The 27,537-nt window shown below is 48.9% G+C and overlaps 1 protein-coding gene across 1 annotated transcript in view; it reads right to left on the bottom strand.

Annotated features, from left to right (window-relative positions):
• ADAM12 (ADAM metallopeptidase domain 12) overlaps positions 1–27,537 on the bottom strand; it is a 348,424-nt gene that overhangs the window by 53,271 nt on the left and 267,616 nt on the right. The window contains 3 exon segments of the mRNA XM_049645890.1: positions 114–309; positions 2,278–2,367; positions 6,680–6,857. Of these exon segments, the coding sequence (XP_049501847.1) occupies positions 114–309; positions 2,278–2,367; positions 6,680–6,857 (464 nt within the window).

The raw sequence follows: 27,537 nt of genomic DNA on the forward strand, positions 1-27,537 counted from the left end.
CCAGCTGAAGGGAGGGAAGCTTTGCAGACGGCGCAGCGGCAGCGACGCTTACGGGAACCGAGCGAGCTCCCCAAGCCCCACGGCTCCGCGCCCACCCAGGGGCGGCCACATACCTGGTCCCCAGAGCGTGACGCACTGCTGCTCGTGGGTCTGACAGATGCCGTTGTAGCAGTAGCCGTCGACGCCCTGACACGGGTGCCCGTCGTGCAGGTACACGTTGGCCGGGCACTGGGGGCTGGCCCCCGTGCAGAACTCGGGGAGGTCACAGGAATTGCTGGAGTCCCTGCATGCCGTTCCCGCAGGCTTCAGCTGGAAGGAGAGGCTGTTTATGGCCCGTGCGCCGCAGGAAAGGGAAGCGGCTTCCCGGCAGCGCTCCTGGGCCGGAGCCGGGGCCGGGCCATCCTCCCGAAGCCTCACATCAAGGGGCGAGGATCCCAAGGGAAGAGAGAGACACGGACAGTCGTTAAATACACAGAATCTTGCTCTGGGCTCTGGGGTTTACCTTTCCACTAGGGAGGGGGGCAATCAAGAGCTGCCTCTTTTTTTTCATTTTTTAATGTTTATGTATTTTTGAGAGAGCGTGAGCAAGGGTGGGGCAGAGAGGGAGACACAGAATCTGAAGGAGGCTCCAGGCTCTGAGCTGTCAACACAGAGCCCGACGCGGGGCTCGAACTCATGAGCCATGAGATGGTGACCTGTGCTGAAGTTGGACGCTTAACCAACTGAGCCACCCAGGAGCCCCAAGAGCTGCCTGTTTTTAATTTCATGCGACATTAGGGTCTTCTGATGAGGAGACAGGCTGGTTGGTGGCACCTGTCACCTCAAAGGAGGCATGGGCAGGGAGTACCGGCTGATGGGCTCCTTAATTCTGAAGATCTCTCGTCGCCACGTGTTTTAAGATGAGGTTTGCTCTTACAGTGTTAGCACTGTGGCCAAGAGGACAAAAATTCCAAGGGCTCGGTGACAATTGTATTTCACTTTGTCATCAAATCATGGACTTGGAAACCTGTCTGTAGGACTTCACGGGGCAGAAGTGAAGCAAGGGAGCCGTAAAAGATGTTAGGAACCATCGGCCGATGCCTCACCTTTCTGTGGTTGAAGAAACCGAGGCTCAGAGTGGCTTGTCAGGGGCTACACGGCCAGCGACCTGCCCCACCCCCGCCCGCCCCCTTCCATGGCCAGCGACTGTGTGCCCGGGGTGGGGGTGGTGGTGGTGGTGTCACTTCCTTGAACGTCCCCCAGAAGTTAATCACGGAGAGAAAGGGCAGGATGGATATTTTAGGCTGAACGTAAGATGCTGTAATGCACTTCTGAATCACGGGGCTGGGTGGGGAGCAGAGAGGGAGTTTCCTGCGAGCCGAATGCCAAGATCAATCGCTTAATTGAAAAAGAAAGAAAGTCTACCCTTGGAACCTTTGAATCAAAAGCTCAGGCTTCTCCTCAGTCAGATCTCAGCTCTGAATGACGAGACAAACAATGGAATTGCCCAAACAAATGGCAATCTGTCATGGCAGCAGCAATGACCAAAGTATCAAAGGGCCGCCACTGTTCGGGCTGGGTGAGCCAATCCTTGTGTTGGGAGGACATCAAGATCAAGGTGGTTACGTATATTCCCTGGAACGACCCGCGTGGCTTCTCAGCCCGGCAGGTAGATGTTCTTGGGATAGAGCGGAGACTGAGTGACCGGGGTGGAGACTCTCTCTCTAGCTGCTCCCATCATGGTAAGAGGACCATGCATCTTACCACCGTCCAGCAGCACAACTGGAGTGTGTCACAGTGAGCCAGAGCTTTGGGGAACAATTCCTTTCCAACCCGTAAATAAATGACTGATCACCGATGACTTAGCATTCAAGTGTGCATTTCACACGAAGATTGGAGGGGGCGCCTGGGGGGCTCAGTGGGCTAAGCATCTGACTCTTGGTTCCGGCTCAGGTCGTGATGGCACAGTTGGTGAGTTCGAGCCCCGAGTCGGGCTCTGCGCTGACACTGCAGAACCTGCTTGGGATTCTGTCTCCCTCTCTCTGTGCCCCTCCCCTGCTCATGCTTTCTCTCCCTCTCTCTCTCAAAAAAAAAAAAAAAAAAAAAAAAAAAAGAGACATAAATAAAGTGTGCATTTCACACGAAGACTGGACGACAGTGGGGGACACCAGCTTGCATGGTGAGGAGTTACGGTTTTCACGGTAGAGGGGCCGGGAAGCCGTCCTGTTGCCTCGCTCGTCCTGTGTCATTGTGGAAGCACCTGAACCCCGGGGTGGCCTCGGGGCCGAGAGAGCTCACCCGACAGTCTTCACAGCACAGCCCGTGTGCGCACACAGCGTCCGGCTTCAGGGTACAGGTGGTGGCATTGCAGCAGACGTTCGTACATTCCTGGGGAGGAGAGCGGGACTCGTTTGACAGGGTCTCGTGGGGCAACTACTCATGGAAGGCCCGGGCCATAAAGGGAAGGAGCTGAAAACCGGCCTGAGATTATTTTCACATCTAGCAAAGCCAAGCTTCTGTGAAGCTTGCCAAGGTCTGTGAATCCCTGGGAAGAGTGAACAGCACTCATTCCGTGCCTTTCACAGAGGGTAAGGGGAGCGTGCATAGGAAGGCGGGCTGCCCGATCCAGTCAAGTGGGCTGTGGCTGCGGGTCTGTGGGGAGGCCTCTGATTCATGATTCACGCAGGTCTTATTGTAGTGAACGGTCTCGGGATCGCCGGAACACTCTGAACTCACTTTAAAAATATACATAGGCGTGTACAAACTCAACTCTTCAAATACTGACCCTTTTAATCTGGAGCATGCCAGCAGGGAATGGGGTCCAATCAATCGTGGAACCACAGTTCCCCGCCCTCCAGCCCAATGTCCGAAACGCACATCAGAATGACCAAGAGGCCGGAAAGGAGGTCTGTGGGATGTGCCCATGGATTATCAAGGGATTTCAACAGAGAGATCACATATTAGATGGACTGCTCTCTCTGAAAGGACAGAAAATGACCTCCTCTGTTAAGTTGTTCTTCACAAGTGCCCACGTTCTTCTAACAAAAGCCCTACAAGGGATGGGCACCTTTGCTCGGCTCTCCACAAAACGTCCATACGTATTACCTACTGCATTTATGAAGTCCTTGTACTTTAGAACATCCCAATAACCTAGAGTTTACACATGTTAGAAGAAAATGAATTATCCGAAAGAAGAGTTCATGGGGTCATTAGTATTAACTCGTGTTAATTAATTAATTAATGTCCTTTTAGTATTAACTAATGCCCTTTTATTTAGGATGTGACATGAGCAGAAGAAGATATATACCATTAGAGTGAAACCAATCATGTAGTATTTTAATAGTATAATATTTTACTCCTGAAAACCATGTTCTGTTAATGAAGTTATCATCAGTATTACAAACGCAATGAATAAAATTTTGTGGATAATCCAGAAGATTTAGGACGATCCTGGATCTCTGAACTGTGTCCTGTGTGAGACTCTATGAATCATGCTCTCATTTGGTGTTTACGACTTGCTCCCATTATACATCCATCCAAAGTTATGAAATTTTAAATTTGCTCAAGGACCTTATAAACATCCGGAGCGTATAACATATACAGTAAGACGAAGTGCCAACCAGAAGTCATGGCTGTAACTTTGATGACAGGAAGGGTTTCTAACTCATGGACTTATATAAGTTTAGGAACTTGCTTTGTTTTTAAAAGGAGTCCACTGATCGATTGCGTTCCTGATCAGTGCCGTCAAATACACAGCAGTGTTGTCCTGTTCACTGTGGTCTAAATGGCTCTACTAACGACATACTAACCAAATTACACATTTCCTTGAGCGTCTCCGTTAAATCAGCCATCTGAAAACTAGGTCCTAAGATTCTTTAAGAACCACCTCCTCACCCCCGACCAAATCACTAAAAAATATAAGCAGCAGTTCAAATGGAAATGCAGCCAAGTAGAATGGCTTTGACTTCAAAGGGGCTTGATAATGTGAGAAAGATAACTAAGTTTAAAAGATATTTGCAGGCTACTGTCATTCTATTGACTTTAAACAAGGAGATAAGGCTGCTTTCCCAACCCCGTTAGCTGGATGAATGAGTGAGTTGTCACGATATCCTTATGGTTGATGTAAATCCAATGCCCTGTACGGAAGGCTCCAGAAATCACTTGCCTTTTTAACTACCCAGAATCTGTTCCTTCTGCAGGACTATATGTATCAGAAGAGACAAATTCTTCATCTGTTGATACATATGTTAGTAGTCAATAGGAAAGTTCAACAGAGCCAATGAACACTAGTTCTCCAAAGAAAAAAGAGTAATGAAGCCGTTAGTGAACTCTCTGCAAAGGCCATGTCATTCTTGGGTTGTGGGCGGTAGATACAAATTCTTAATCACAATGCACTGAGATTAAGTCTACAATGCATCCTCCTGAAAACAGTGATTATTTCTGAGAGCAAGGGGGCAGAAGAGGAATCCAGTTATGAGCTGGGGAAGTTCTGGTCCCGTTCGCTCCCCGATGTGGTGACACACTGAGTCCCTCTGGGGGCCAGGGAACGCACGGGCTAACACGAAGCAAAGGCGTGAGGACTATTTCCAGGGCCTGAGCGCTGGGCAGGGGCCTAAAGAGCGCAGGTGAATTAAGCCCGGGGCTGACTAAAAGTTTTGGTCCAAGCAGTTTGGAAACTGGATATGGGTTGTTATACTCTTGGACACAATTTGAAAAGCAAAAACGAAAAAACTACAAATCGAGGTAAGAGGCTTGCCTAGAACGTTGAAAGATTGCTCAGACTTTGAAAGAAATGTCGATGGAAAGAATGAGAGTTGTCCCTTCGGATAGCAAGAACTTATCCTGTGAAACAAGGACCCAACCACAGAAACATACAGTCGGGAACTATATGCAAGCAGAACATGGCTCTACATAAGGAAGGAGTTTGACTGAATCAGTGCTGTCCTGCCAGGACATCCTGCCTGGAGAGATAGCAAGCACCCCGTCAAAGCTGAATGACTCCTCGATGGAGGCGAAGTTGAGGACCGTGACAGCAGTGGCTGGCAAATTTCAGGTACTCAAACATTCGTTGACCGGATGGTGGTGGTGATGGAATATGGAGCGAATGACTGCGGATGATCATTCTACACCTGAGAGTTCGTGACTCTAGGAAGAGCTGTCAAACTTATTTAGAGTAAATAAACAATTACAAGGAGTTCCAATCAAAGAGAAACCATTTTAAGTCCACATGGCCTCTCCTGAGAAATACGGGCCATTTATACTAATTTTGTTTTTCTTCTGCAGGTAATTAACAAAGTCCCCAAGGACTCTCCCCTTTGTATCCCTCATCCCATGACAGTTTCAAGTTTTCCTCCACTAATCTTCAGAAGAGTTTCTATAACCCCATGCATGAGGACTGGCTCCCGTACAGCAATCACCCCCAACACACTGTGAGCAAAATTATCGCTGCCGTGGACAGTGCTGGTATCGCTGTTGAATGCCGGATTTGGAAAGGACGCACAAACATTTGATGGGACCACCTCTACTAGCCCCATCCCCCAGCACTTATTCACTCCTGAAGTTCTTGCAGAGCTGGCCGGACTGAGACCAAGATCGTTCCTGCTGGTATGGGAAAACGCAGCGCCTTGGGAATTACAAATATGAAGAAGGTTCTACAACCGGTTGCCTGTCCGACGAGCACAGGAATCTGACGGATATCCCGGGATCTCTGCACATTTCCTTCCACCCTAGAATCCCCTTTTCGGAGCAGCCCTCCAAAACATGCTCTTCCTAAGCCCTCACCAAGCCTGTCTGTGAATCTAGCCAAGCCCGCCTTGAACCCGTCTACCATTTCCGCTTGCATAAGCTCTCGGGGAGGGAATCCCACATGCAGACTGCTTGCTATACAAACTACTTGCTTTGATTTATTCTAAACACTGCCTCCTCCAAGCTTCCAGGAGACACCTGTTTTTACCAAGAGATCTCACTGTGGGCTCTCTTTCTCCTTCCTTCTCAAGATCATTCGGAGATTAAAAAGCGGCTGTTAAATAATTTTTTCTGTTGCTGAAGTTTATCTTGGGCCCTACAGGAACAAGACATTTGCCTGACACTGGCTGGAAAACAGGGTTAAATAAGCCCTTTGCTGGATACAAATGTTCCCTGCTTCCGCTTACTGCTTCTGAAAGCTAACAAGCAAGGAGGCAGGAGCCCGGAGCCTCGGGTTGTGCATACAGAGAAGGCTGAGGCATCAGGCAGTTTTTCTACTTGGGTGGGAGCTCTTGGTTAAAAATGAATGTTGCTTATTCAAATTCCCCTCTGGTTGCTCGCTTTGCAAAGAGAAAGAAATGATGCTTATTAGCCATTTGAAGCTAGCATTCCCAAAGCTTTCTTCTCTGTTAAACTCAAAGCTAAATGCTTTATTTATTGTTCTTGTCCTCAGCTGGCCTCACCTAGACCGTGTCCTTCAATAGAGAAGATGCTTTCTTTTTAAAACCAGTGATACAACTTATTCTGAGATTCAAGAGAAGGCCGCCCTGGCTGGCACAGCTGTTCAAGGCGGGGTGGGGTGGGGGCTCTTTAGGACTTTCCAAGGGGGGGGGGCCTGTTTAGGACTTTCCGTCGTGAGTTTCTAGCGCTTTCATTCTGCCGCATAATTCTTCCAAGTCCCTACTCCTTTGCCAGCCACAGATGCAAGGCGGCGGTCCCAGGGGGCGTCTCTTACCTCCGGCCCTCCACAGTCACACTCCTCTCCTTGCTCCACATATCCGTTCCCGCACTTCTGGCCCCCGAAAGACTGCTTCACTTCTGGCAGGTTGAAGAGGCACATTCCCATGCCTTTCTCCAGGCTGGCCTCTAGGTCCTCCTTGCTGCAGCTGCTGAACACCATGGGGAACGGGAACCTGCGGAGAAGAGCTGAAACGGTCAGCCGTCGAGGCACAGAGTGGCTTCTCGAGCCTTTTCTCATACAGAGATTCACGGGGCTCGCTGACGGAGCGCTGCCCACATGTCCACCCTTAGTCCCAGTGAACCGAGGCTTAATTGCCCAGCATAAAACGGGGCGCACTCGGCTACATCCTGAGATCTATCCCCATACAGCGCCCACGTTACCAAGGAAGAAGTGCTCTACCAAAAAACAAATCCTCTTCTGACCGTTTTCAAATCGACAAATTTGTACAGCGTCTCATGATGGACAATCATGAACAGTTCCGCACGAAACGATAGGACCAAAAAAAAAAAAAAATGAGTCCTTGGGACCTGCAGCTTGTAATATGAACGCACACCCGTGTCCTCATTGGAAAGCACAAGGAAGAGACAGGTACAAATGACTGTGCGTGTCACTTCCTCGGTTCCATGGACACAACCCCACTGTAGGTGAGGGCCGGCTGAGGCTGGCATTCGGGTCTACGAAGGGCAGATCACTGCTTCTGAAAGCAGAGCTGGAAGAAAACCCAGGGGACTGGAAGTGTGGGCCCTGCTCTTGCCTCAAAACACCAGGGCTACGGTGGATGTGGCAAAGTTGGCCAACCTTCCCGGCACAGTTCATGTTCCGCCTCCCATGGTCCAGAGGGGCTGCCCCACCCCCTCGCTCCAGGATGGGCTAGAGGACTTATTCTCGGCAACGGAACGTGAACAGAGGCGAAGTGATGCGGAATGCTTCCGGTTGAAGGTGAAGGGACCGTGGCTCTTTAGGTCCTTTCGTTCCCCTCGGTCAGCTGAGCTCAGGGTATTGCAATGTCCTAGGAGGGGGCGTCTGGTCCTGACTCCCTGCTGGGAGGGAAGCCACCGGCAGCTTAGAGCCTCGGAGTGTCATCTGGGTGGGAAACCCACCTCTATTATGATAAGCCACTGAAAATTAGGGGCTTGTTTCCTACAGCAGTTAGTGTTACCCAACACACATAGGGTAGCTCACTCTTTCTTCAGATCCATTTTCTCGTATCTTGAGGCAGCGATGGTTATGAGGGGCAAGGACGCCAGAGACTCAGAAGGTTCGGCTATTTAGTGAGGAAGTAGGGCCTGTTGACCGGTGAGCCTGAACACCCTCTTTCCACGTGGACGTTTATGGGGTGGCATTATGACCGGATTCTAATCAACTGGCCAAGCCAATGCAAGCTGGATGTATCCCTAAAGGTGGCAGACCAGCCACCACTCAATATCATTTGGCACATTTTGAGATCAGGATCATTTCCTGCGAATAAACTGGTAACACCGTCTTATCCCCCCCTAATGTGTTTTATCCACCTCGGGTGATTAACTCTGGAGTAGAATTCGAGTCTACAAATCAATGAATAAGCGCATGTCTTGCATTGGATGGAGAGGTAATAATAATAAAGCAAGGCTTACTTCCAGTGCTGTCACAAAGTTCCGTTCGAAATCTTTAGAACCTCCCTTGGCAGACAGATTACTCTTGATATTGAAATGACGCCGAATAGCTTCAAGTGATGACCACCTGAAAATTCTAATTTTATCCATTTAGAAGTGCTTTGTGTTGACAAGACAACGGTATGTCGTGCAGGGAATCGAGAGCCGTTCTCTTTGCAACGGAATACGTTTCATCAAGGCAAAGGATCAGACCTCCTTCTGTGTTGACAGTCCTAGGACACTTACGTAGCTCAGGGCCTGATCCAGACCCTAAACCTTGTTCTCATGTGCTATGCAGCCAGGTGTTGTGATGAACTCTTATCAATGCATTCTGGAAAGGAACGGATTTCTAGAATGTTTTCACAGTGAACTAGAAAAGACAGTAGGGTCACCGGTGAAGCTCAGGAAGGGTTGAGAGCAAGAACAACACTAGTTGAGGGAAGATCAACGAACCACCCTGTTTCGCAAATGGGCGGAACGTCCACCAGTGTTCGGAGGCTAAAGGCTTAGGGGCCGAGGCCAGCCCCAGACCCTCCCGTCTCACTGTCTTGCAAAATGTCAAATGCATATTGGGCTTTGGAGAGATGAGACTAAAGAAGAGGGATAGACAGTAAGAAGATGGATGGGATTAGTTTAAGTCCAGGACTTAAACTTCAGAACGTTTGGGAGAGGAGAACAGATCCTTGTTGGCACAAATACGTTCGTGTGTCCGCTAGATGCTCTCAGAAGTAGAGTTACCTGCATGATGGTAAGTTTCTATTTCTCTTAGAAATGGTGGGGGGGGGGCAGTGAACAAAGCATTGAAGAATCCTGATTATCATGGAGCTTCCATTCCAGCCGGGCAGGTGGGTAATGCATAAGGTAAGGGGGCCAATGCAGTGTGCTAGAAAGGGATGTTAAAGAGAAAAATTAAACAGGCAAGGAGGAGAGGATGTGTGTGGGAAGAACTGAACTTTTAGGAAGGGTGGTAGAGAAAGACATCACTGGGTGTGTGTGGGGGTGGCATTTGAAGCTCTCACCTGAAGGAGGTGAGGGACCACACTGTGGGTGCATCTGGAGGAGGAACATTCCAGGCAGAGGGAAGAGCTGCTTCAAAGGTAGATGGAGAGATAGGACTGGTCTAGAGGAATGTGCTAAATAGAAGACCTCTCGGCCACCCAAATTCATGCTGATGCTAAGCAGCCTACCAAGGAGTATCATTAAATGGCGGGGAGCTTTGCTCCGCACGGACCAGGTGCTGATAATGGCTGAAGGTATTTTTCATAAGAACTCTAAACTCTTATTATTTTCCCCCTTTTCAGGAAACTATTTTTGAATGACAAGCAAAGGTCTGCTCATCATCTCCCTTCTGCTGAGGTCCTCTCAGTTGTAAGAACGAGAATATTTAAAAATTATATCTAGGGGCGCCTGGGTGACTCAGTCCCAAGGTTGGGCGTCCGGCTTCGGCTCAGGTCACGATCTCCCAGTTGGTGGGTTCAAGCCTCGCGTTGGGCTCTGTGCTGACAGCTCAGAGCCTGGAGCCTCCTTCGGATTGTGTCTCCCTCACTCTCTGCCCTTCCCCCACTCGTACTCTGTCTCTCTCAAAAATAAACAAACATGAAAAAATTTTTAAAAATCATTATCTAACCCAATGGCCCTTCCTCCAATAAACAGAATTTAGTGATGGTAAAGGATTTTAAATCTCAAAAGGGAATTTGATGGCACCAAATATTAGACTCTCCTAATTACAATACAATCCTGATCTATACATATTTGCAAACGTTTGACATCCCAAGAACCACTGGTTGCCTAGCGAACCACTGATGTCTTGCCTTAAGAGCCAAAGAACAGTTCGTTCATTGGCATAAAAAATATGCCAGTGAACCGTGAACAACGTACGGAGTCTACTCCCCAGGACAGCATCAAGAATCCATGGGCGGGATCGATCAGCACGGCGATTGTTAAGATTGCTGTTTCCTCAATGGAGTCACACGTAAAAGAGGGTCACCAGAAAGTGTCACCCTCCTTTCTAACTTTGAAGGAGGTTAGGATGACAGAATTAAACCTTTCGTGTAGCGTGTTCACTACTCTTTCACTTGTCACCCATCTACTTACTTAGGCAAGAAGCAACTTTCAAGCATCTGTTACGTTCGAAGCTCTGAGGAGGATCCCAAGATGATTCAAATATGTCTTCCCACTGTTGCCTCATCCAACCTTTGCCCAAGGAACTACCAGACCCGCCCATGCCCCACACTGCCTCTCCACCCATAGCAATAAAATATGGACACGTGTTTACTATGCATAAAATATACCATGCATACTCATCCAAATAACGTAGAAATTATATAAAAATATAAATGATATTTAATTATAACGTATATATTTAGTTGACCTATACAGATACATATTTAAAAAATAACTATGTATTGAGAACTAGCTAGGTGGTATGGTGGGTGCTTTCTCACAGTACTATTTTTTTTTAATGCTTTTTTGCTTTTAAATTTAAATGTATACAATGGAATATTACTCGGCGATGAAAAAGAATGAAATCTTGCCATTTGCAACAACGTGGATGGAACTAGAGGGTCTTACGCTAGTTGATTCAAGTCAGTCTGAGAAAGATAAACACCATATGATTTGTGGAATTTGAGAAACTCAACAGATGAACATAGGGGAAGGGAAGGAAAAAGAAGATAGAAACAGAGGGAGCCAAACCATAAGAGACTCTTAAATACAGAGAATAAACTGAAGGCTGCTGGGGGCGGTGAAGGGGGATGGGTTAAATGGGTGATGGGCACGAGGGAGGGCACTTTTCAGGATGAGCACTTGGTGTCATACACAAGAGATGAAACCCTGGGTTCCACTCCTGAAGCCAAGACTACACTGTATGTTAACTAACTTGAATTTAAATTAAAAAAAAGTTCAAAGCAGTCTAGAGAGACAGGTATCGCTACGCTCATTGTGCAAACAAGACGAAGGATTGGATCGAGAGTGTACAGTTAGGCGATGGCAGATGCTAGCTTTGATTCCAAGTTCAGTCATTTAAAAACCCCATTTTCGTCATTACTGATGTCAGTTCAGCGCGGCACTACCCGTAGCGAATGGCCAGAACGTGGGCAGTGATCAAGAAACCCTTGATGCACGGATGTAAACACGGAGGACAAATCCCCCCACCCAACAGATGCCTGGATGAGTGGTCCCCCGAGTGTGGCCCCTGCATTAGCATCACTTTGCAACTTACCAAAATGCAAATGCCCAGGCCCTACCCAGACCTACTGAGTCAGAAAACCTCAGGGGTAGGGCCCAGTAATCTGTGTTTTCACAAGCCCTCCAGGTGACTTTTTACACCAAACTCCACACCCGAAAAACAAATGATCCAGTGAAGATATGGGCAGAAAACACGAATAGACGCTTCTCTAAAGAAGACATCCAGATGGCCAACAGGCACATGAAAAGATGTTCAACGTCGCTCCTCATCAGGGAAATACAAATCAAAACCACACTCAGATACCACCTCACACCGGTCAGAGTGGCTAAAATGAACAAATCAGGAGACTATAGATGCTGGAGAGGATGTGGAGAAACGGGAACCCTCTTGCACTGTTGGTGGGAATGCAAACTGGTGCAGCCGCTCTGGAAAACAGTGTGGAGGTTCCTCAAAAAATTACAAATAGATCTCCCCTCTGACCCAGCAATAGCACTGCTAGGAATCTACCCAAGGGATACAGGAGTGCTGACGCATAGGGGCACAGGTACCCCAACGTTTATAGCAGCACTTTCAACAATAGCCAAATTGTGGAAAGAGCCTAAATGTCCATCAACTGATAAATGGATAAAGAAGCTGTGGTTTATAGATACAATGGAATACTACTTGGCAATGAGAAAGAAGGAAATCTGGCCATTTGTAGCAACGTGGAGGGACCTGGAGGGTATTATGCTGAGTGAAATAAGTCAGGCAGAGAAAGACAGATATCATGTTTTCACTCCTATGTGGATCTTGAGAAACTTAACAGAAGACCATGGAGGAAGGTGGGGGGGGGGATCGTTACAGAGAGGGAGGGAGGCAAACCACAAGAGACTCTTAAATACATAGAACAAACCGAGGGTGGATGGGGGTTGGGGGGGGAGAGGGGAAAATGGGTGATGGGCATTGAGGAGGGCACTTGGATGTTGTGAGGAATGTGGATGTTGTGGTCATTGAGGATGAGCGCTGGGTGTTGTATGTAAGCCAATATGACAATACATTTTATTAAAAAATAAAAATTAAAAAATAAAAATTAAAAAAATTGGGGTAAAACTCACATCATGTAAAATTCTCCATTTAAAAGTATACAGTGTAGCAGCTTTTAGTACGTTCATAATGTTGTGCAGCCCTCACCACAATGGAATTCCAGAACATTCTCCTTACCCCCCCCCCCCCCAAATGAACCCCATACCCATTAATTAAGTGGTCACTTCTCGTTCCCTCCTCCTTGCAGGACCTGTCAGCCACTCATCTGCTTTCTGTCTCTTTGGAGTTGCCTGTTCTGGGCATTTCATATAAATGCAGTCATACATTACGTGACCTCTTAGGTCTGGCTTTTTTCACTTAGCATAATGTTTCCAAGGGTCATCTGTGTTCTGACACTACCAAAATTAAGGTTTGGGAACAACTGACCTAGACTTAAAACTCAGATGTTGTAAAGATAATATAGGGACAAACCCACACCTACTCATGTTGAAAAATAAGAAACACAATCTAGGTGCCTCATTGGTCACCTGTCATGCACTGTTTTAAATTAGAAACAGTTCTGTTTGGGGCACCCGTGTGGCTCAGTTGGTTGAGCATCCAACTCTTGATTCCGGCTCAGGTCATGATCCCAGGGTTGTGGGATCGGGTCCCATGTCAGGCTCCATGCTGAGCACAGAGCCTGCTTGAGATTCTCTCTCCCTCTGCCCCTCCCCCACTCTTGTATGTACTCTAATAAAAGATATTAAAAAAGAGAAATGGTTCTGTTTTACACTGTGGTTCCATTTTCTAAGAAAAGCCCTACGTATAGCATTTTGAAAACGTGGTTAGGCATGTGCTAAAAATTCCATGAGTATCTGTCTTTAAAAAAAAAATTAAGTTTACTTATTTATTTTGAGAGACAGAGCCAGTGCAAGTGGGGGAGGGACAGAGAGAGAAAGGGAGAGAGAGAGAATCCCAAGCAGGCTCCGAGCTGCCAGTGCAGAGCCCAACATGGGGCTGGAACTCACAAAACCATGAGATCACCATGTCAGCCGAAACCAAGAGTCGGAAACTTAACTGACTGAGCCACCCAGGTACCCCTTTATTTTTTTAAGTAGGTTTCATGCCCAGTGCAGGGCTTGAACTCATGACCTGGAGATCAGGACCCAGGCTGAGATCAAGAGTTGGATGCCTAACCGACTGAGCCACCCAGGTGGCCCTATCTGTCTCTAAGAGCCAAACTCAAATCACGAATAAATTTTCAAATACCTATCAGTGTTATCCCAGAATGACCAACTACTCGTCAGATTATATACTAATTAAGGAGCCACGGAAGGTTCTGGTTGTGAAAAGTGAGGTTTCCGTCCTGAAGCAAGTTCCTTCCTCTTGCTTCAAACTCCAGTGTACGGGATTCTGCCTTCCTTTGGTCTATGCTGTTTCTGTCTCATTTTACGGCTGTATTCCCCGGAAGACTGATGGAAAGAACACTAACTGGGCCATACAGTTGCCCACGACATCAAAGATCTTCTGCAGCCCAGGGTCGGTAGCTTTAAAAGATAAGCCTCTGTTTCTCCCATAGCTTTCAGGAAGTTCACCACAACATGCATTTTAATACATCTTGTACATTATCCCAAAAATGCCAGGCCAGCAGCTAATTGAATTGACAGATAGCAATGATAGACTGGGGCAGAGCAATAAAACAGGAGAATTAGACGAGAAGCCCTTCTGCAAGATTCCTCCCCTCCGCACAAGCACGCTTCCAAATGATTGTATGTAGGATCCAGAAAAAAATCGCTGCTTCCCGCTCACGGGCAGATGCCACACCAGGGTGACGGGTCCTGCCCAGATGTGACCTCCTCCGTTACATTTCCGCCTTTGCCTCTAATATTTAACAACCAAGGACGCTTGGGGACAAATTTACCATGCAGAATGCAAGGTCAGAAATAAAACGTGGATGAAACGGACAGCTGGGCGATTCTGGAAAAAAACAAAACACAAAACCCCCTTTTCCAAAGAGGAACGCTTCTCACGGTAAATGCAGCCACGGCTTAATATTTTAGCTGTCACAAAGCTGCCAAGTAAAACATTATTAGGGGTTACTTTTACGTTGACAAATCTGTAGTCAGAAAATTCTTTGCTTGCAGAAGTCTATTGTGAGATTCAGTGCTATATTCTTGGGGTGAACCATACTAAGCCAATTTATCAGCCTTGACAGTAGAAGTCGGGAGTTATCTGCCTTGCAAAAGCTCTCTGGGTATTATCTGGGGACAAAGGCCTTTCTTGTGGGAAAGGAGGCAGCCAGGGAAAGCAGGTGTAACCAGGCTGGATTCACGGGGACCACAGGTCACCACACACCGGGTTTCCTGAGATGCTGTTGCCTCATTAATAAATGTGTGCCGGGTTCCCAGCTCCGCGCTCTGGGGGTGACATCAGTCTGTGGTGCTGCCTGCAGGAACGACACTGAAGTGACCCGGGAAAAAGGAGGGGGAAATGGCCTGGGCAGCCGCTGAGAACACCTTGGAACAGACGCATCGGTGTGACAGAAAAAAGCTAACGTCGCAGGAAACCAGGATGGATGGGAAGCCATCCAGATTTCTCTGTTTAAATCGATTGGAAAAGAAAAAAAACCCAACGAACAACAAACAGGAGCCTCGTTTCTCCCACAGCTGATAAATGATTAAGGCATAGCTGGTTTTGGAAAATATGTTGTCGACTTTCTGCTTCCCACCGATTTCTCTTTGCAGGTGACAGATTCCACAGGCTGGCGGGGTGGGGGGGTGGGCTCTTCACCTGGGCGCGTTGCACAGAGCAGGTGGAGAAGAATCGAACGGGGAAGCTGGAATCTGAGCACCCCATCTATCAAAACTAAAGCCAAGATTTAAAACCAAGCCTCAGTGGTCACATCTACAGATCGGGGTGACAACAACGGCCTCACACTCCACGGGTCAGGATCCGTGAGCTTGTAACAAAAATGGGGAAGTCGCGAGTTAACATCAAAGCATCGTGAGATGCTCGTTGCCAGTATTCCCAGAAACAAGCTGTGTATTTCTTTCTAAGAGTTGTGTCTTAGTGCCTTGAAATTACTGACAGTCAGTGCCTCGTACATTCGAGGACTTAGAAGCATTGTCCACAGGGTGCAGAATTCATCATCGATTGTGGCCCGTACGTAGCAATCGTTAAACTGTAAAACCACAAGTACGTGGAAGCTGGAGAGGAAGACGATTTAGGAGGCCTGGGAGGATCAGGCAGTTAAGTACCAGGCCTCATTTTGATACATACATGGTGTGAAAGGAGCAGAAAGATGCTCGTCAGGAATGCAAGGGCGGGGGCTCCTGTAGCTCAACCAGAACTTAGGAGCGTAAACAACTAACTAACACAAACAAAAAAGGCATCTGGACGACTCTTACCTGCCACTCGGTCATGGTTGTGATCAGTTCCTGGAAGCTTGTTCCAAGTCTCTCCCAAAGCGCACATCCCGTGAGCACATTCTACGTACCTGTCCAACCTTGGACTCCACAGCCGAGGCCAGGCCCCGAGCTCGGGGTGGAAGAGGACCCCAAAGAGAGCCGACCTGGCCTCCGTTCTCTGAGAACGCGATCGAATGGCTCATTCTCCCCATGAATTCCACAACGAGCCCGATGACCTTCTTTCAAAAACAACGCCTTGGGGCACCTGGGTGGCTCAGTAGGTTAAGCCTCCGACTTCAGCTCAGGTCATGATCTCACGGTTCGTGAGTTCGAGCCCCGCGTCGGGCTCTGTGCTGACAGCTCAGAGCCTGGAGCCTGTTTCAGATTCTGTGTCTCCCTCTCTCTCTCTCTCTCTCTCTGACCCTCCCCCATTCATGCTCTGGCTCTCTCTGTCTCAAAAATAAACGTTAAAAAAAATTATAAAAAAACCCCCAAAAACCAACAACAACGCCTCAAATTCACCCAGTTCAGAGCTGACGTTCCGTGTTCCTAGTCCCTCCAGGAGCACAAACCCCACACGATCACCGTCTTCTCTTACCTCCTTGAGCATGAGGCCCGTTTACGGCGAGAGAGGATGCCCGAGGTCACCTTGGGGATGGACTTTACTCGGTCAAGTTTCAAAGCCCAAATCCTAGGGCCATCTTTAAACAAACCTTTAGGTTTTCCACAGTTATGCCCAGGAATGAAAACTTTTGATCACCACGTGCAGAATTTAGGGGCAGAGGAGGAGGGGGTGCTTTTGGGACCGGCCTGGTCCCCAGCAGCCTGGCAGGACGGAGGAACAGCTCAGGGAGGCCCATTTCGGGGGCTTGGGCTCCCTTTTGCCTTGCATGTCGGCGATAATGAGCATAATTATTCACAGCGGTTACCACTGGTCGGCGAGTCCCTGCTGTGGGCCGGGTGCTCGGTGGGCACTCTCACTCACCCAGCCCCGCCCCCCGTGGGTCAGAGGACATCATCTCTATTGTGCAGATGAGGAAACTGAGGCTCAGAGAGGTCCGGTGCCACGTCATAGTCGTCTCACGTGTGGAAACACTGCTCTCTGACCTGAAGTCCCACGTTCAGTGCAACCACGGTGCCTCCACGACAGTCACGAGGCCTTGAGAAGCGGCTTCCGGGAGGCACCCCCTGGGGAAGGGCCGCAGGGCAGTCTCAGGCTGGACCCGAGTCAAGGACGGGTGGCTGGAGTCAGGTGGAGGCAGAAGCCAAACCGGCCACACGACAGGCACGTTACTCCAAGGAGACCCTCCTGGCCCCTCCCCGAACATCTCCGGTGAGACGGGAAACAAAGGCCAGGTCTGGGGATTTATCCAGCACCTGAGGTCAAGCGCGGGCCGGAAGGCACCCACCTGGGGGAGATTGTGAGCCTGTTGGGGCCCCAACAAGCTGAGGGCGGAAGACTCCTCGGGGCGGTCGGGGGGTGGGGGGGACCGAAGGAAGCCCGAGTCTGCATTCTGCCCACCCGTGCGTGCACGGGGCGTGACACCAGGAGCACTGGCTCGCGCAGCGGAGCAGGACCCGGGGCGCCCGAAAGGAGTTCCTCCCATCAGCTCCAGGAACGGAAGGTGACCCAGCCTTGGGCCCCAACGCTGACCCAGCGGGCCCACCAGCTGGGCTGCAGAAGGCAAAGAAAAGGGCCAGGCCAGGCCCAACTTGATCAAAACCGTCCTTAGTAGGGCAGGTCCAGCGTTAATAGCAAACACCTGGGATTCAGAAGGACGCCATCTGTGGCCCATTATAATTCATGTTGCTACATGTGAACTTTGACCTCTGCTCCTCCTCCCTGGAAACCAATTAAAGCCCAAATGTAATTTCCCTGAATTCTCAATAAAGAAAGAGGCCCGCTGAGCTCTGGTCAGTTGAGGGGTGCGCGGGAGGTCTCTGGACATTACCAGAGACGAGACCTTTCGCTCCTGTGCGCGGGCAGCTGTTTCCTCCTGAACCCAGTCCTGGAGGGCCCGGGGAGCGAGGGCGGGGGGCCCCCGGCCCATCAGGGGCCGGGTCTTGGCGGAGCTTCTCAGCTTCCTTACGAGAAAAGGCCTCTGTCTCTGCGTGGGGCTCGCCAGGGACCGGGCTCTGGCAGAGGCAGACAGATCCAGAGGTCAATGAGGGACAGGGAGCGCGTCCAAGATAACTCCGTTCTTTCCCCCGACCCTAGCAGACAGACCTGCGAAGATGATGCCAGTTGCTTCTGCTCACTCTGAGTCTGTAACAGGGACGACACGTTTCATCAAATGTGATAGAGGCAGGCAGTCACGGCCAGCCACCTCCGAGCCACCCAACCGGGGCTGAAGTTTGTACGAGCCCTGGTCTTGCCTCGCTGGGCTCCTTGGCACGGGAGTCGCCATCAGGGCAAGCCAGAACTCAAGAAGGGTGAAGGACTGGCCCGTGGCCCCACCCCCACCCCCCGTGATTGGGAACCAAAGTCCCCTCCGCTCAGAGACACCCGGGGAGGTGTGAAGGAAGGGGCCAAGAACCGGAAGCTGTGGGCTGACATTAGAGTCCGGTCCTGACCCGCTATGGGGCCACTAGGCTCCTCAAACTTCAGTTTTTTTCATCTGTAAAATGGAGGCGATTGTATTTGCCCTTTCCTCTCAGGCACAATCAAATGAGAAGGAGACATGAAAGTTCTTTGCAGACTGGAGAGTGGCCCATAAAGTCTACAAGGCATTACTCTTACTACTACTTTCATTCATTCATTCATTCGTTCATTTATATTTTGAGACAGAGAGAGATAACAAGCCATGGAGAGGCACAGAGAGAGAGAGAGAGAGAGGACCCTAAGCAGGCTCTGCATAGTCAGCGCAGGGTTGAACGTGGGGCTCGAACTCATGAACTGTGACATCATGACCTGAGCCGAAACCAAGAGTTGGACTCTTAACTGACTGAGCCACCTTATCATGGAAGGCGTCCCTTACCACTACTTGTAGATTTTATATTTTTGTCCCGTCTCCTCTCACTTCTGCTAAATTAAGCAAAGGCTTTCAGGGGAGACGCTTCGGAAAGGACCCCACTGTTTGAAAGCAAATTGCTCTGGTCACTCTGATCTCCATGGAGCATGTACGAGAAAAGCGATGGACCCAGCCACCGATTTGCCACCCATTTCCCTGGGGGTTCTCAGCTCTCATTCTTTTTTATTTTTATTTTTCATTTTGTTTTTGCTTTTCTATTTATTATATCATATCTATTCTTGAAGCTATTATAAATCCACTGTAGAATGATGTGGGATATACAACAAATGAAAACGGCAGTGCTGTGAATGCTGGTTAGTGTAAGAGACCACAGGCTCAGCCTTCACCCCGGAGGTTTAGCCGTTACACGGAAGGTGGAAAGATGGCCTCACTCTGCATACATCTGATTGTGCTGCAACCACTATCCATCCATCTATCCGTCAGTCCACCCACCGTTCTCCCTTCCCTCCCTCCCTCCTTCCCTTCCTTCCTTCCCATCCTTCTTCCCCTCCCTCCCTTCCTTTCATCATTCCATCCATCCATCCATCCGTCCACCCATCCTTCCTTCCTTCCTTACTTCCTTCCCATCCTTCTTCCCCTCCCTCCCTTCCTTCCATCATTCCATCCATCCATCAGTCCACCCATTCTTCCTTCCTTCCTTCCTTCCTTTCCTTCTTTCCTTCCCAGCCTTCTTCCCCTCCCTCCCTTCCTTCCATCATTCCATCCATCCATCCATCCATCCATCCGTCAGTCCACCCACTGTTCTCCCTTCCTTCCCTCCCTCCCTTTTTTCCTTCCTTCCTTCCCATCCTTCTTTCCCTCCCTCCCTTCCATCATTCCATCCATCCATCCATCCATCTGTCCACCCACCATTCTTCCTTCCTTCCTTCTTTCCTTCCTTCCCATCCCTCTTCCCCTCCCTTCCTTCCTTCCATCATTCCATCCATCCATCAGTCCACCCACCTTCCTTCTTTCCTTCCTTCCTTCCTTCCTTCCTTCCTTCCTTCCCATCCATCCATCCATCCACCCACCCACACGCCCATCTATCATTCCACTCACCATTATCCATTCATCTACTGACCCATTCATCTATCCATCCATGCTTTGATTCAAGAAGTATTTACTGCACTTCACTATGTGCCAGGCACTGTTTTAGGTGCTGGGGATGAGGATTTAGCAAGAACAAAACAAAATTTCTGACCTGGTGGAGCTTGAAGTGAGTCCTGCTGGATATTGCTGGGTGGCAGAGAGGCCCAAAATTTACCCTTGACCTCATGTCGTGGCCTCCGTGCCATATGCCCGGGGCAGAGGAGGAAGCCACGTGTGTGTGTGTGTGTGTGTGTGTGTGTGTGTGTGTGGTGTGTGGGAGGGGGGAGGGAAGCACTGGCAGAATTTCAGCTGTAATGTTTTCGCACATGTTCTACCACAAATAAAATGCTGGATTAACGAGCAATGACAGGAAATAATTCTCTGCTGTTGTAATATAAGTTGAAGGAAGTTTGTAGAACTAAACGGTTTAAAACTGGGGCGGTTTTCCTGCCTCCCAGAAGTCGTGCAGGGACACTGCTCTCTACTGAGAAGGCTTCAGGCCACAGACGAAACCCAAACACGGCTGTGGCCACGTCCGTGTGGCAAACACACCGGTAGGACTGAACTGCACAGCTCCCGCACTTGCCCTCAGCCTCGATGCGTGGAGCCCAGCTGCACGGAGCTCCCTCGAAGCCTGCAGCTGGAAGGAAGCCCAGCAGTTTTCTCTGACCACCATCTCAGGATAGACGCCCTTCTCCTCTTCCTGAGGCTTAGCTGCTGCCAAGCAGTGGCATTTTGATTTGAGGTAAGTAACAGGAAAGTGGAAAGGCAGGGGCTTGGGACCTGGGGACTCAGCCTTATGTCCTGGGGCTTCCAGTTGGGTTGTTTTGAAAGTGTAGGCAGTACATTTAACTTTCTGAGCCTCAGCTTTCTTATCCTTAAAATGGGCATTTTAAAGATATGTGCGATACACGACAAATGACACCCAGGTTACTGATGAACGAGGACGGTGGAATCCAATCCTTGAGGGTCAAAGTCAAGTTCTCCCATGTGCATTTCCCCCGAATGGGATATTTAAGGAGCAGTGGCCATGCTGACCCATCTCCCCAGCTTGACCTCTCTGTTTTGTGCCCAGCTTAAGAGAGGAGGGTGATTCTACTGGGCTCTTGGGCAGGGACGCTGAGTATTCCAACTCGGCATGAATTGCAGACAAAATTTCTGTATTTTACAGTGAGCGACACCCAATTACACAGAGAGGAACAAGAACGTTCTCCATAGTGATGCGCCCTCTTGAACTCTTTTCGAGAATCTCTCCTGCCAGTTCATTTCCCTCTTATGATAATGTTGGGATGCAGCCAACTAAATCACTCTGGCTGGGTAATTAAACTGGTTCTGGGCGGTAGTGTTTTAATGTTACTAGAGTTCTTCATTTTGTCGCTGTTCCCCCTTTGTCCTCTCCTTGAATAAAAATGTCCATGTATCCCCCTATACTTTGAAGAATGACGTGAAGCCTTTCCCAAACTTTTCATTGAGAAAACAATAATCACCTTTAAATGAAGAGACAATATGGGGAAATGATTTCCCACAATCCCCTTCTTACAAAATCCCCTTCTGATAAATGTGTTTCATGATCTCAGTTCTGCAGGGTTCGGGGGCGGGGGTGAGTTTTAATTACACGGATCCTGCACTATTCTTCAAGAAAGCAAGTTCTACATAGAGTAGAGACTTCCAAAATACATCCAATTTCTATCAGTTCCCACCACATCCCCAATTCTGAGGAATCTTTCACTGAGCAAGTTCATTTTAGTTCCTTGAAACACATCTTCAGAGAGAAGTCTCCTCAAACAGAAATCCAGTTTCCCAGCAATGTGAGCTAGAAATCCCCGGGGGGAGTCCTCCTGACCTCATTCAGTTCTTTAGGGTTCAGACTGGATTGTATCCCAGAATGTGTTCCCTGCCCACCATCCCTTCCAACTTTTTTTTAAAGAATGTTTATTTCTTTTTGAGAGAGACAGAGAGAGAGACAGAGAGAGCAAGTGAGCATGAGCATGGGAGAGAGGGAGACACAGAATCCGAAGCAGGCTCCAGGCTCTGAGCTGTCAGCACAGAGCCGGACGCGGGGCTTGAATTCATGAACCGCGAGATCATGACCTGAGCCAAAGTCGGATGCTCAACTGACTGAGCCACCCAGGTGCCCCAGTCCCTTCCAACTTCTGGTCCCAGTTCACAATGAATTAGTGTTGTTGGTGGTGGTTTTCTGAAAGTGTGAAATGGTCTTATAGTTATGTTTAGACATGCCTCCTTATTTTGTACAGGCATATGCTTCTAGAAGAGGTGCCACGAAACCCCGGACCTTATTATATAGATCAGATCAGGCGCCTCTGCGGTGAGCCTTACGGCACCAAAAACGTCCCCCGTCAGAGTCCTGAGGTTCTGTTATGTAATCAGCAGTCTACTTGCCTGTCACGAGTTCTTAGAAGTCAAGGTTCCTTCTGGGTCTGTGCCCCTACTCTGCTCCCTAGGACCTGGCAGGCACACAGGGGCACAGTAAATCCTAGTTGAGTAAATGAGTGGTTTCACTACGCTTTGGTTGCCTCACCCCATTTCCTGGCAGCGGGCTTGTCCTGAGTCAGAGTCACGGGGGGAGGCCGAACCTGGGCGGAGGCCATCCAGATGTGCTACACGTCCAGACAGCTGTGTAGCGAGCAGGTATGCAGTGAACGTTTCCTGAATCGAATTAAATGGAATTGAAGGAGCCAATTATACAAACTTTTGAGGACACAGAACGGCAGTGCTTTGTGCTTAAACATGGTTATCTGATCCAGTTGTGGACGTTATTCCTGAACGTCCAACCTCAGCTTAATGTAAATCATTTACACCTCTGGAGAGCAAGGGGTCATGCTCATTTGAGTTTCTTAGCCTGCAGTCTCCTGGGTGCACACCCTGCGGCTCTTCCACTCTCTGCTGGCAGCCGGGGAGCACATCCTTTGCTTCGGAGCCATTTGCCAGTCTGGATTAAACAAAACCCGAAGAGCCCCAAACCTCATCCTTACCATCAGCATGAAAACTCTGCAGTAATTCCTTTCAGATACCCACCCACGGAGTGTGAAAGGGCTCTTCCGTGGCTCTTTGAAGTTGAGTCCTCAAAGGATGCTTAGTGTAAGGAAAGCAAAGTGACATCCTAGAGAGAACAGCATTTTGTACATCATGTATGCAAAGCTGGGAGGCGAGAGTGTGGGGCGCACAGCCTGGGGTGCTGATGTAAGACGCTTCTCATTGAATCCCCCATGCCTATTAACTACAGCAAAATACACCAGACTTTACACCCTGTCGTGCTTACTTAGGTTTTCCAAGAAGCATGTCCTGCCTTTACAAAAATAGACACAAACCGCTTAATTTGGCAAGCCATAATCGCTTGAATGCTAGTGATCTCAAAAGTGAAGAAATCTCGGGCTGCCTGGGTATCTCAGTCAGCTGAGCGTCTGACTCTTGATTTCATTTTGGTTCGTGATCTCCCGGATCGCGGGATCGAGCCCCACGTCAGGCTCTGTGCTGACAGCGCAGAGCCTGCTTGGGATTCTCTCTTTCCCACTCCTTCTGCCCTCCCCCTGCACTCTCTCTCTCAAAATAAATAAATAACCTTAAAAAAAGAAGCGAAGAAATCTTAAAAGTTAAGTCAGATCATAGTTTTGCTTTGCCTAAAACCCTCCAACGACTTCTCATTGCCCTGGAGACAAAACCACGTCCCTGTTTGGTGGACTGGGCTTTGCTCTCTCGGCCACCCCCACCCCCTTCGTCTCCAGCAGGCACCAGCTCCCCAGGCCCCCAGGCCCCACCCCCATCCGGATCCAGCCCCACGAGCCCCTGGTCTCCGGTCTCCTCCACCCAACTGCACGACCTCCCCCCTCTCTGGGGACTCTCCATCCCTCTCTTCCTTTTGCTTTTTGCTTAACTGTCACCTCCAAGAGAGCTTTGCCCCAAGCCCCCAATAAAAGGGGGGGCCCCTAGCCCACGCGTTTCCTTTCCACCCTCTTCCTGTGTGTCCTTCAAAGCACTCCTTTTAACTTGTGATTTTTAATTTATTGTTTTTCAAGTCTGTCTTCCCCAAGAGAGTGCAAGCTCCAGGGGGCAAGAAGGGGGTCTGTCCCGTTCACGGTTGTCACCCTGACATCTGAGCATCAGGGCATGTGATATCCCGCAGGAGCTGGGTCAGTATGAGCCTAAGACTTAGCTACATTCCCGCCATGAGAGGCTCTCTGACTCCAACTCTTTTTAACAGAAAACTTCCTGCAAAAAATAAAGGAAGCTCTGAGAGTAGGTTTTGAATGCCAATACTGCTTTTTTTTTTTTGGTCCACTCTGGGAAGTGACATTTACAACGACGCTAAGTAATCTTTTCCAAAAGTGTTCAAACTCTTCACATTTTTCTTCCTCCCATAAATGTGGCATGCTTTGTCCTCAAACCCTTTCAGACCAAATGCTCCACGGAGCTCATTAATGGATGGACTCAATTGAGTTTAAACTCCCACACGAATCCCCAGAGACTGCTTTTGCCAAAGAGTAATTTCCAAGGCAGGTCTTCATGTTAACTATCCACAGACATAAAACACATGCTCGCACACACGGCCGGCCTTGCAGTAATTAATGGTACAACCTGTAAGGAACCCCCCCCCGCCTCCAACTATCCTGTAAGATGTGACCCAAGTCATAACACCCCGTTGTAGCAGGACTGCATGCCAGCGTAGTTTTCCCAGGGCTTTGGGTCCCATTTGTCAATGACGGCAGGCGGCGAATGTTTCGGAGTTGGGATTCTGGAATGCCTCGATAAGGAATAAACACGGTATATCAAGGGTTGTGCTTTTCCCCTCGAAACCATCTGCAATACTTGGTTCTTTGTGATTCGGGAAGATCTGAGTATCATTAAAGCAGTCACCGATTCGTCTCTATTCGAGGCTCACCTTCGAGGCTACGACTCGAATAACATTTTTTAACGTTTGCTGCCGGTGCCTGAATCAGTGGTGCAGAGGAAGTCAGGAGGAGGGCTGGTGTTTGGACGTGGGTCGGTTTACAACGAGCCATTCACAGAGAAACCGTGGGCGAGTTGCTGAGGGACCTTTAGTGGGAATGAAAGTGCTTTCCAGCAGCTGAGCACAGGGCTTCTGGAAGAGGCCCTCAACGTCTCGATGGTTCCAACACCCCTGTGAGCTAAACAAGAATAGCAATGCTACCACCGTGTATTTGTGGAGTGATTTACAATTTACAAAGACACGTGATCTCATTTAATCCACTCCGTTGCTCTCGAGGGGCCCCTGTGAGGTAAGAGAATGACCACGTTGAGATAATACTGCAGATTAAAAGCAGCCTGGAAGGTCTCCGATGGGTGATGGATGGCTGAGGGTTGCCTGGGCGGCTTGACCTCCCCCTCACTGTGGACTTTTGTGATTAATTCACCCACTTGCTTTAGGAAGTTTCTTTCCATCTGAGAAAATTAAAAACACCACTCTCTGGACAGGAATGTGGGATCATAAACGAGAACCAAATAGAAGAGATTTACGCAAAAGCACAAGCTCAGCAAAAGAGAAAACTGAGAAATTGCTAATAAGATATAAATCAAGTAAAGGCTATTAGCAAACCCCTGGTAAGGGGGGAAAAACCCTTTGAAATGATTTGCTGAGCTCTTAACAATAGCATTTCTACCTATGAATTTCGAGTATCTCCAGGGTCATTTGGCTCCTATCCTTAAACACTGCCACGAAGACTTTCTCAGTTGAAGGGGTTTACACAAAATTATACTGAGTATCCGAAAGTAGGTCTTGCTGTTATGCCTCCGGAATCATATAATTTTTAGAGCTATAGGGTTTCCCTCCTCTGTGTGTTCCCCATGACAATAGGCCCAGGGGTCAAAAATATTTGTTGACTACGTGAACAAGTAAGTGGAAGGATGGGTGGAGGTATGGATGAGATGATGAAAAGATGGAGAGATGGATGAATATGGATGGATGGATGGATGGATGGAAGAAAGGAAGGAAGGAAGGAAGGAAGGAAGGAAGGAAGGAAGGAAAAGACTAGCTCACTCATTTTCCTGATGAAGAATGGGAAGACAGAGGGGTTACCCATTTGCCTGTATTACCCAGAACAACTGGTATCAGAACAGGGGCTACTCTGTCTCTTCAATCTCAGTCCAGAGTTCCCAGTCTAGATTTTCCTCTCTTCCGTCTGCCAAGTTTATCAAGAGTTGTAAAACATACACAGTATTAGCCACTGGAAACCACTTGTGGGGGGAATAGAGGCTAATGTTTGGTGCCTATTTGATCATCAGGGAAATTAAGGAAACAGAGAATTTTCTGTAGCCACTTGGAGTTCATCAGGAATGAGAAAGCCTGAAGACCACTCAGTTGTATGTTAATTTCCTACCAGCTTCCTTGTCTGAGATTCACGCAGCAAGCTGGCCAGTGATGCTGGGGTCTGTCTGGCCAGTATTCCACGGGAAAAAGGAGATACCTACAGGCCCCTGGCCCAACCTCACATCCTAAGAAGGAATTTTTTGCCCCAAATGCCCAGCAGATAGTTATCTTGCCTCTGCCTGGACTGTTTACATGACAAGAGTCCTACACACTTTCTCAGAGAAGCCTGTGTCCCTCTTGGGGAGCTCCCTTGTTAGTATCTAGGGTTTTGCAATATTTCATTTCCTGTTGCTGTTGGCCTAAGGTACTAGCACTTTGGGCTCAGGTTCTTGGCTTCTGGTATCACAGACTCAGAGCAAGTTCCTCTACAAGGTCTTGGTGACTCCCTTGAGTCATGCTGAAGACAGAACCAGAGGCAAAAAGGATGCATCCCCGAAGGTTCCGTGCTAATGGCGGTGAAGAGAAGCAGTAACTTGCTAATAAGGTGACAAGGAGATGCCTCACGAACACTTCTCACGCAGGGACGATGTGCAGCGCCGCCCAGTCTTTGTTTCTGGGGGGAATGTGATGCCCTAGGAGCCAGCTGAGGAGCCCCCCAAAGCTGCTGCTTGCCAAAGCATAAGTGCATTTTGTAACAATCCATCCCTCTCCTGGGGCCTTTATGCCTCTGGCAGGTGTCCCCCCCTCACGCCAGGCCTGGCCCCCTGCCAGTAGGTCTTCAGAGAGGCCAGTCTTTGGGCTGTAAGTCCGGACTGGCTTCCCATGGTAGTGCGGCCTTCAGCAAGCCCAGAGAGCGAGCTTCGCCGGGAAAGTGCCGTGAAGACAAGAGCTGGGAAGGTCTCATTCAGATATAAAAAAAAGGAGATGGTAACAAGTGCGTGTTCTCCTTTCCTAATGAAAATCTCCCCACATCAGCACAGCCCTCGGGCTTGGGATGGGCTCGTGGAGGCTTCGGGATCTAATCAGAACCGGCACTCAATCACTCCACGTGATGTCTCTTTCCACCTCATTTGAATGGTACCTTAGTGAAACTATCTTCCTTTTTTCCCGGGTGAACCAAGTCTAGAGTTTCTGAAAGGCATTCCATGAGGAAGAAAGATGTAATTGACCGAAAGGGAGCAGTCACGTCATTGAAACCTCTCGGATCCAATAAGGTGGATGCATCAGATGTAGGGACGCTGG

This window comes from Panthera uncia, chromosome D2 (genome assembly GCF_023721935.1).
Source record: "Panthera uncia isolate 11264 chromosome D2, Puncia_PCG_1.0, whole genome shotgun sequence".
NCBI lineage: Eukaryota > Metazoa > Chordata > Mammalia > Carnivora > Felidae > Panthera > Panthera uncia.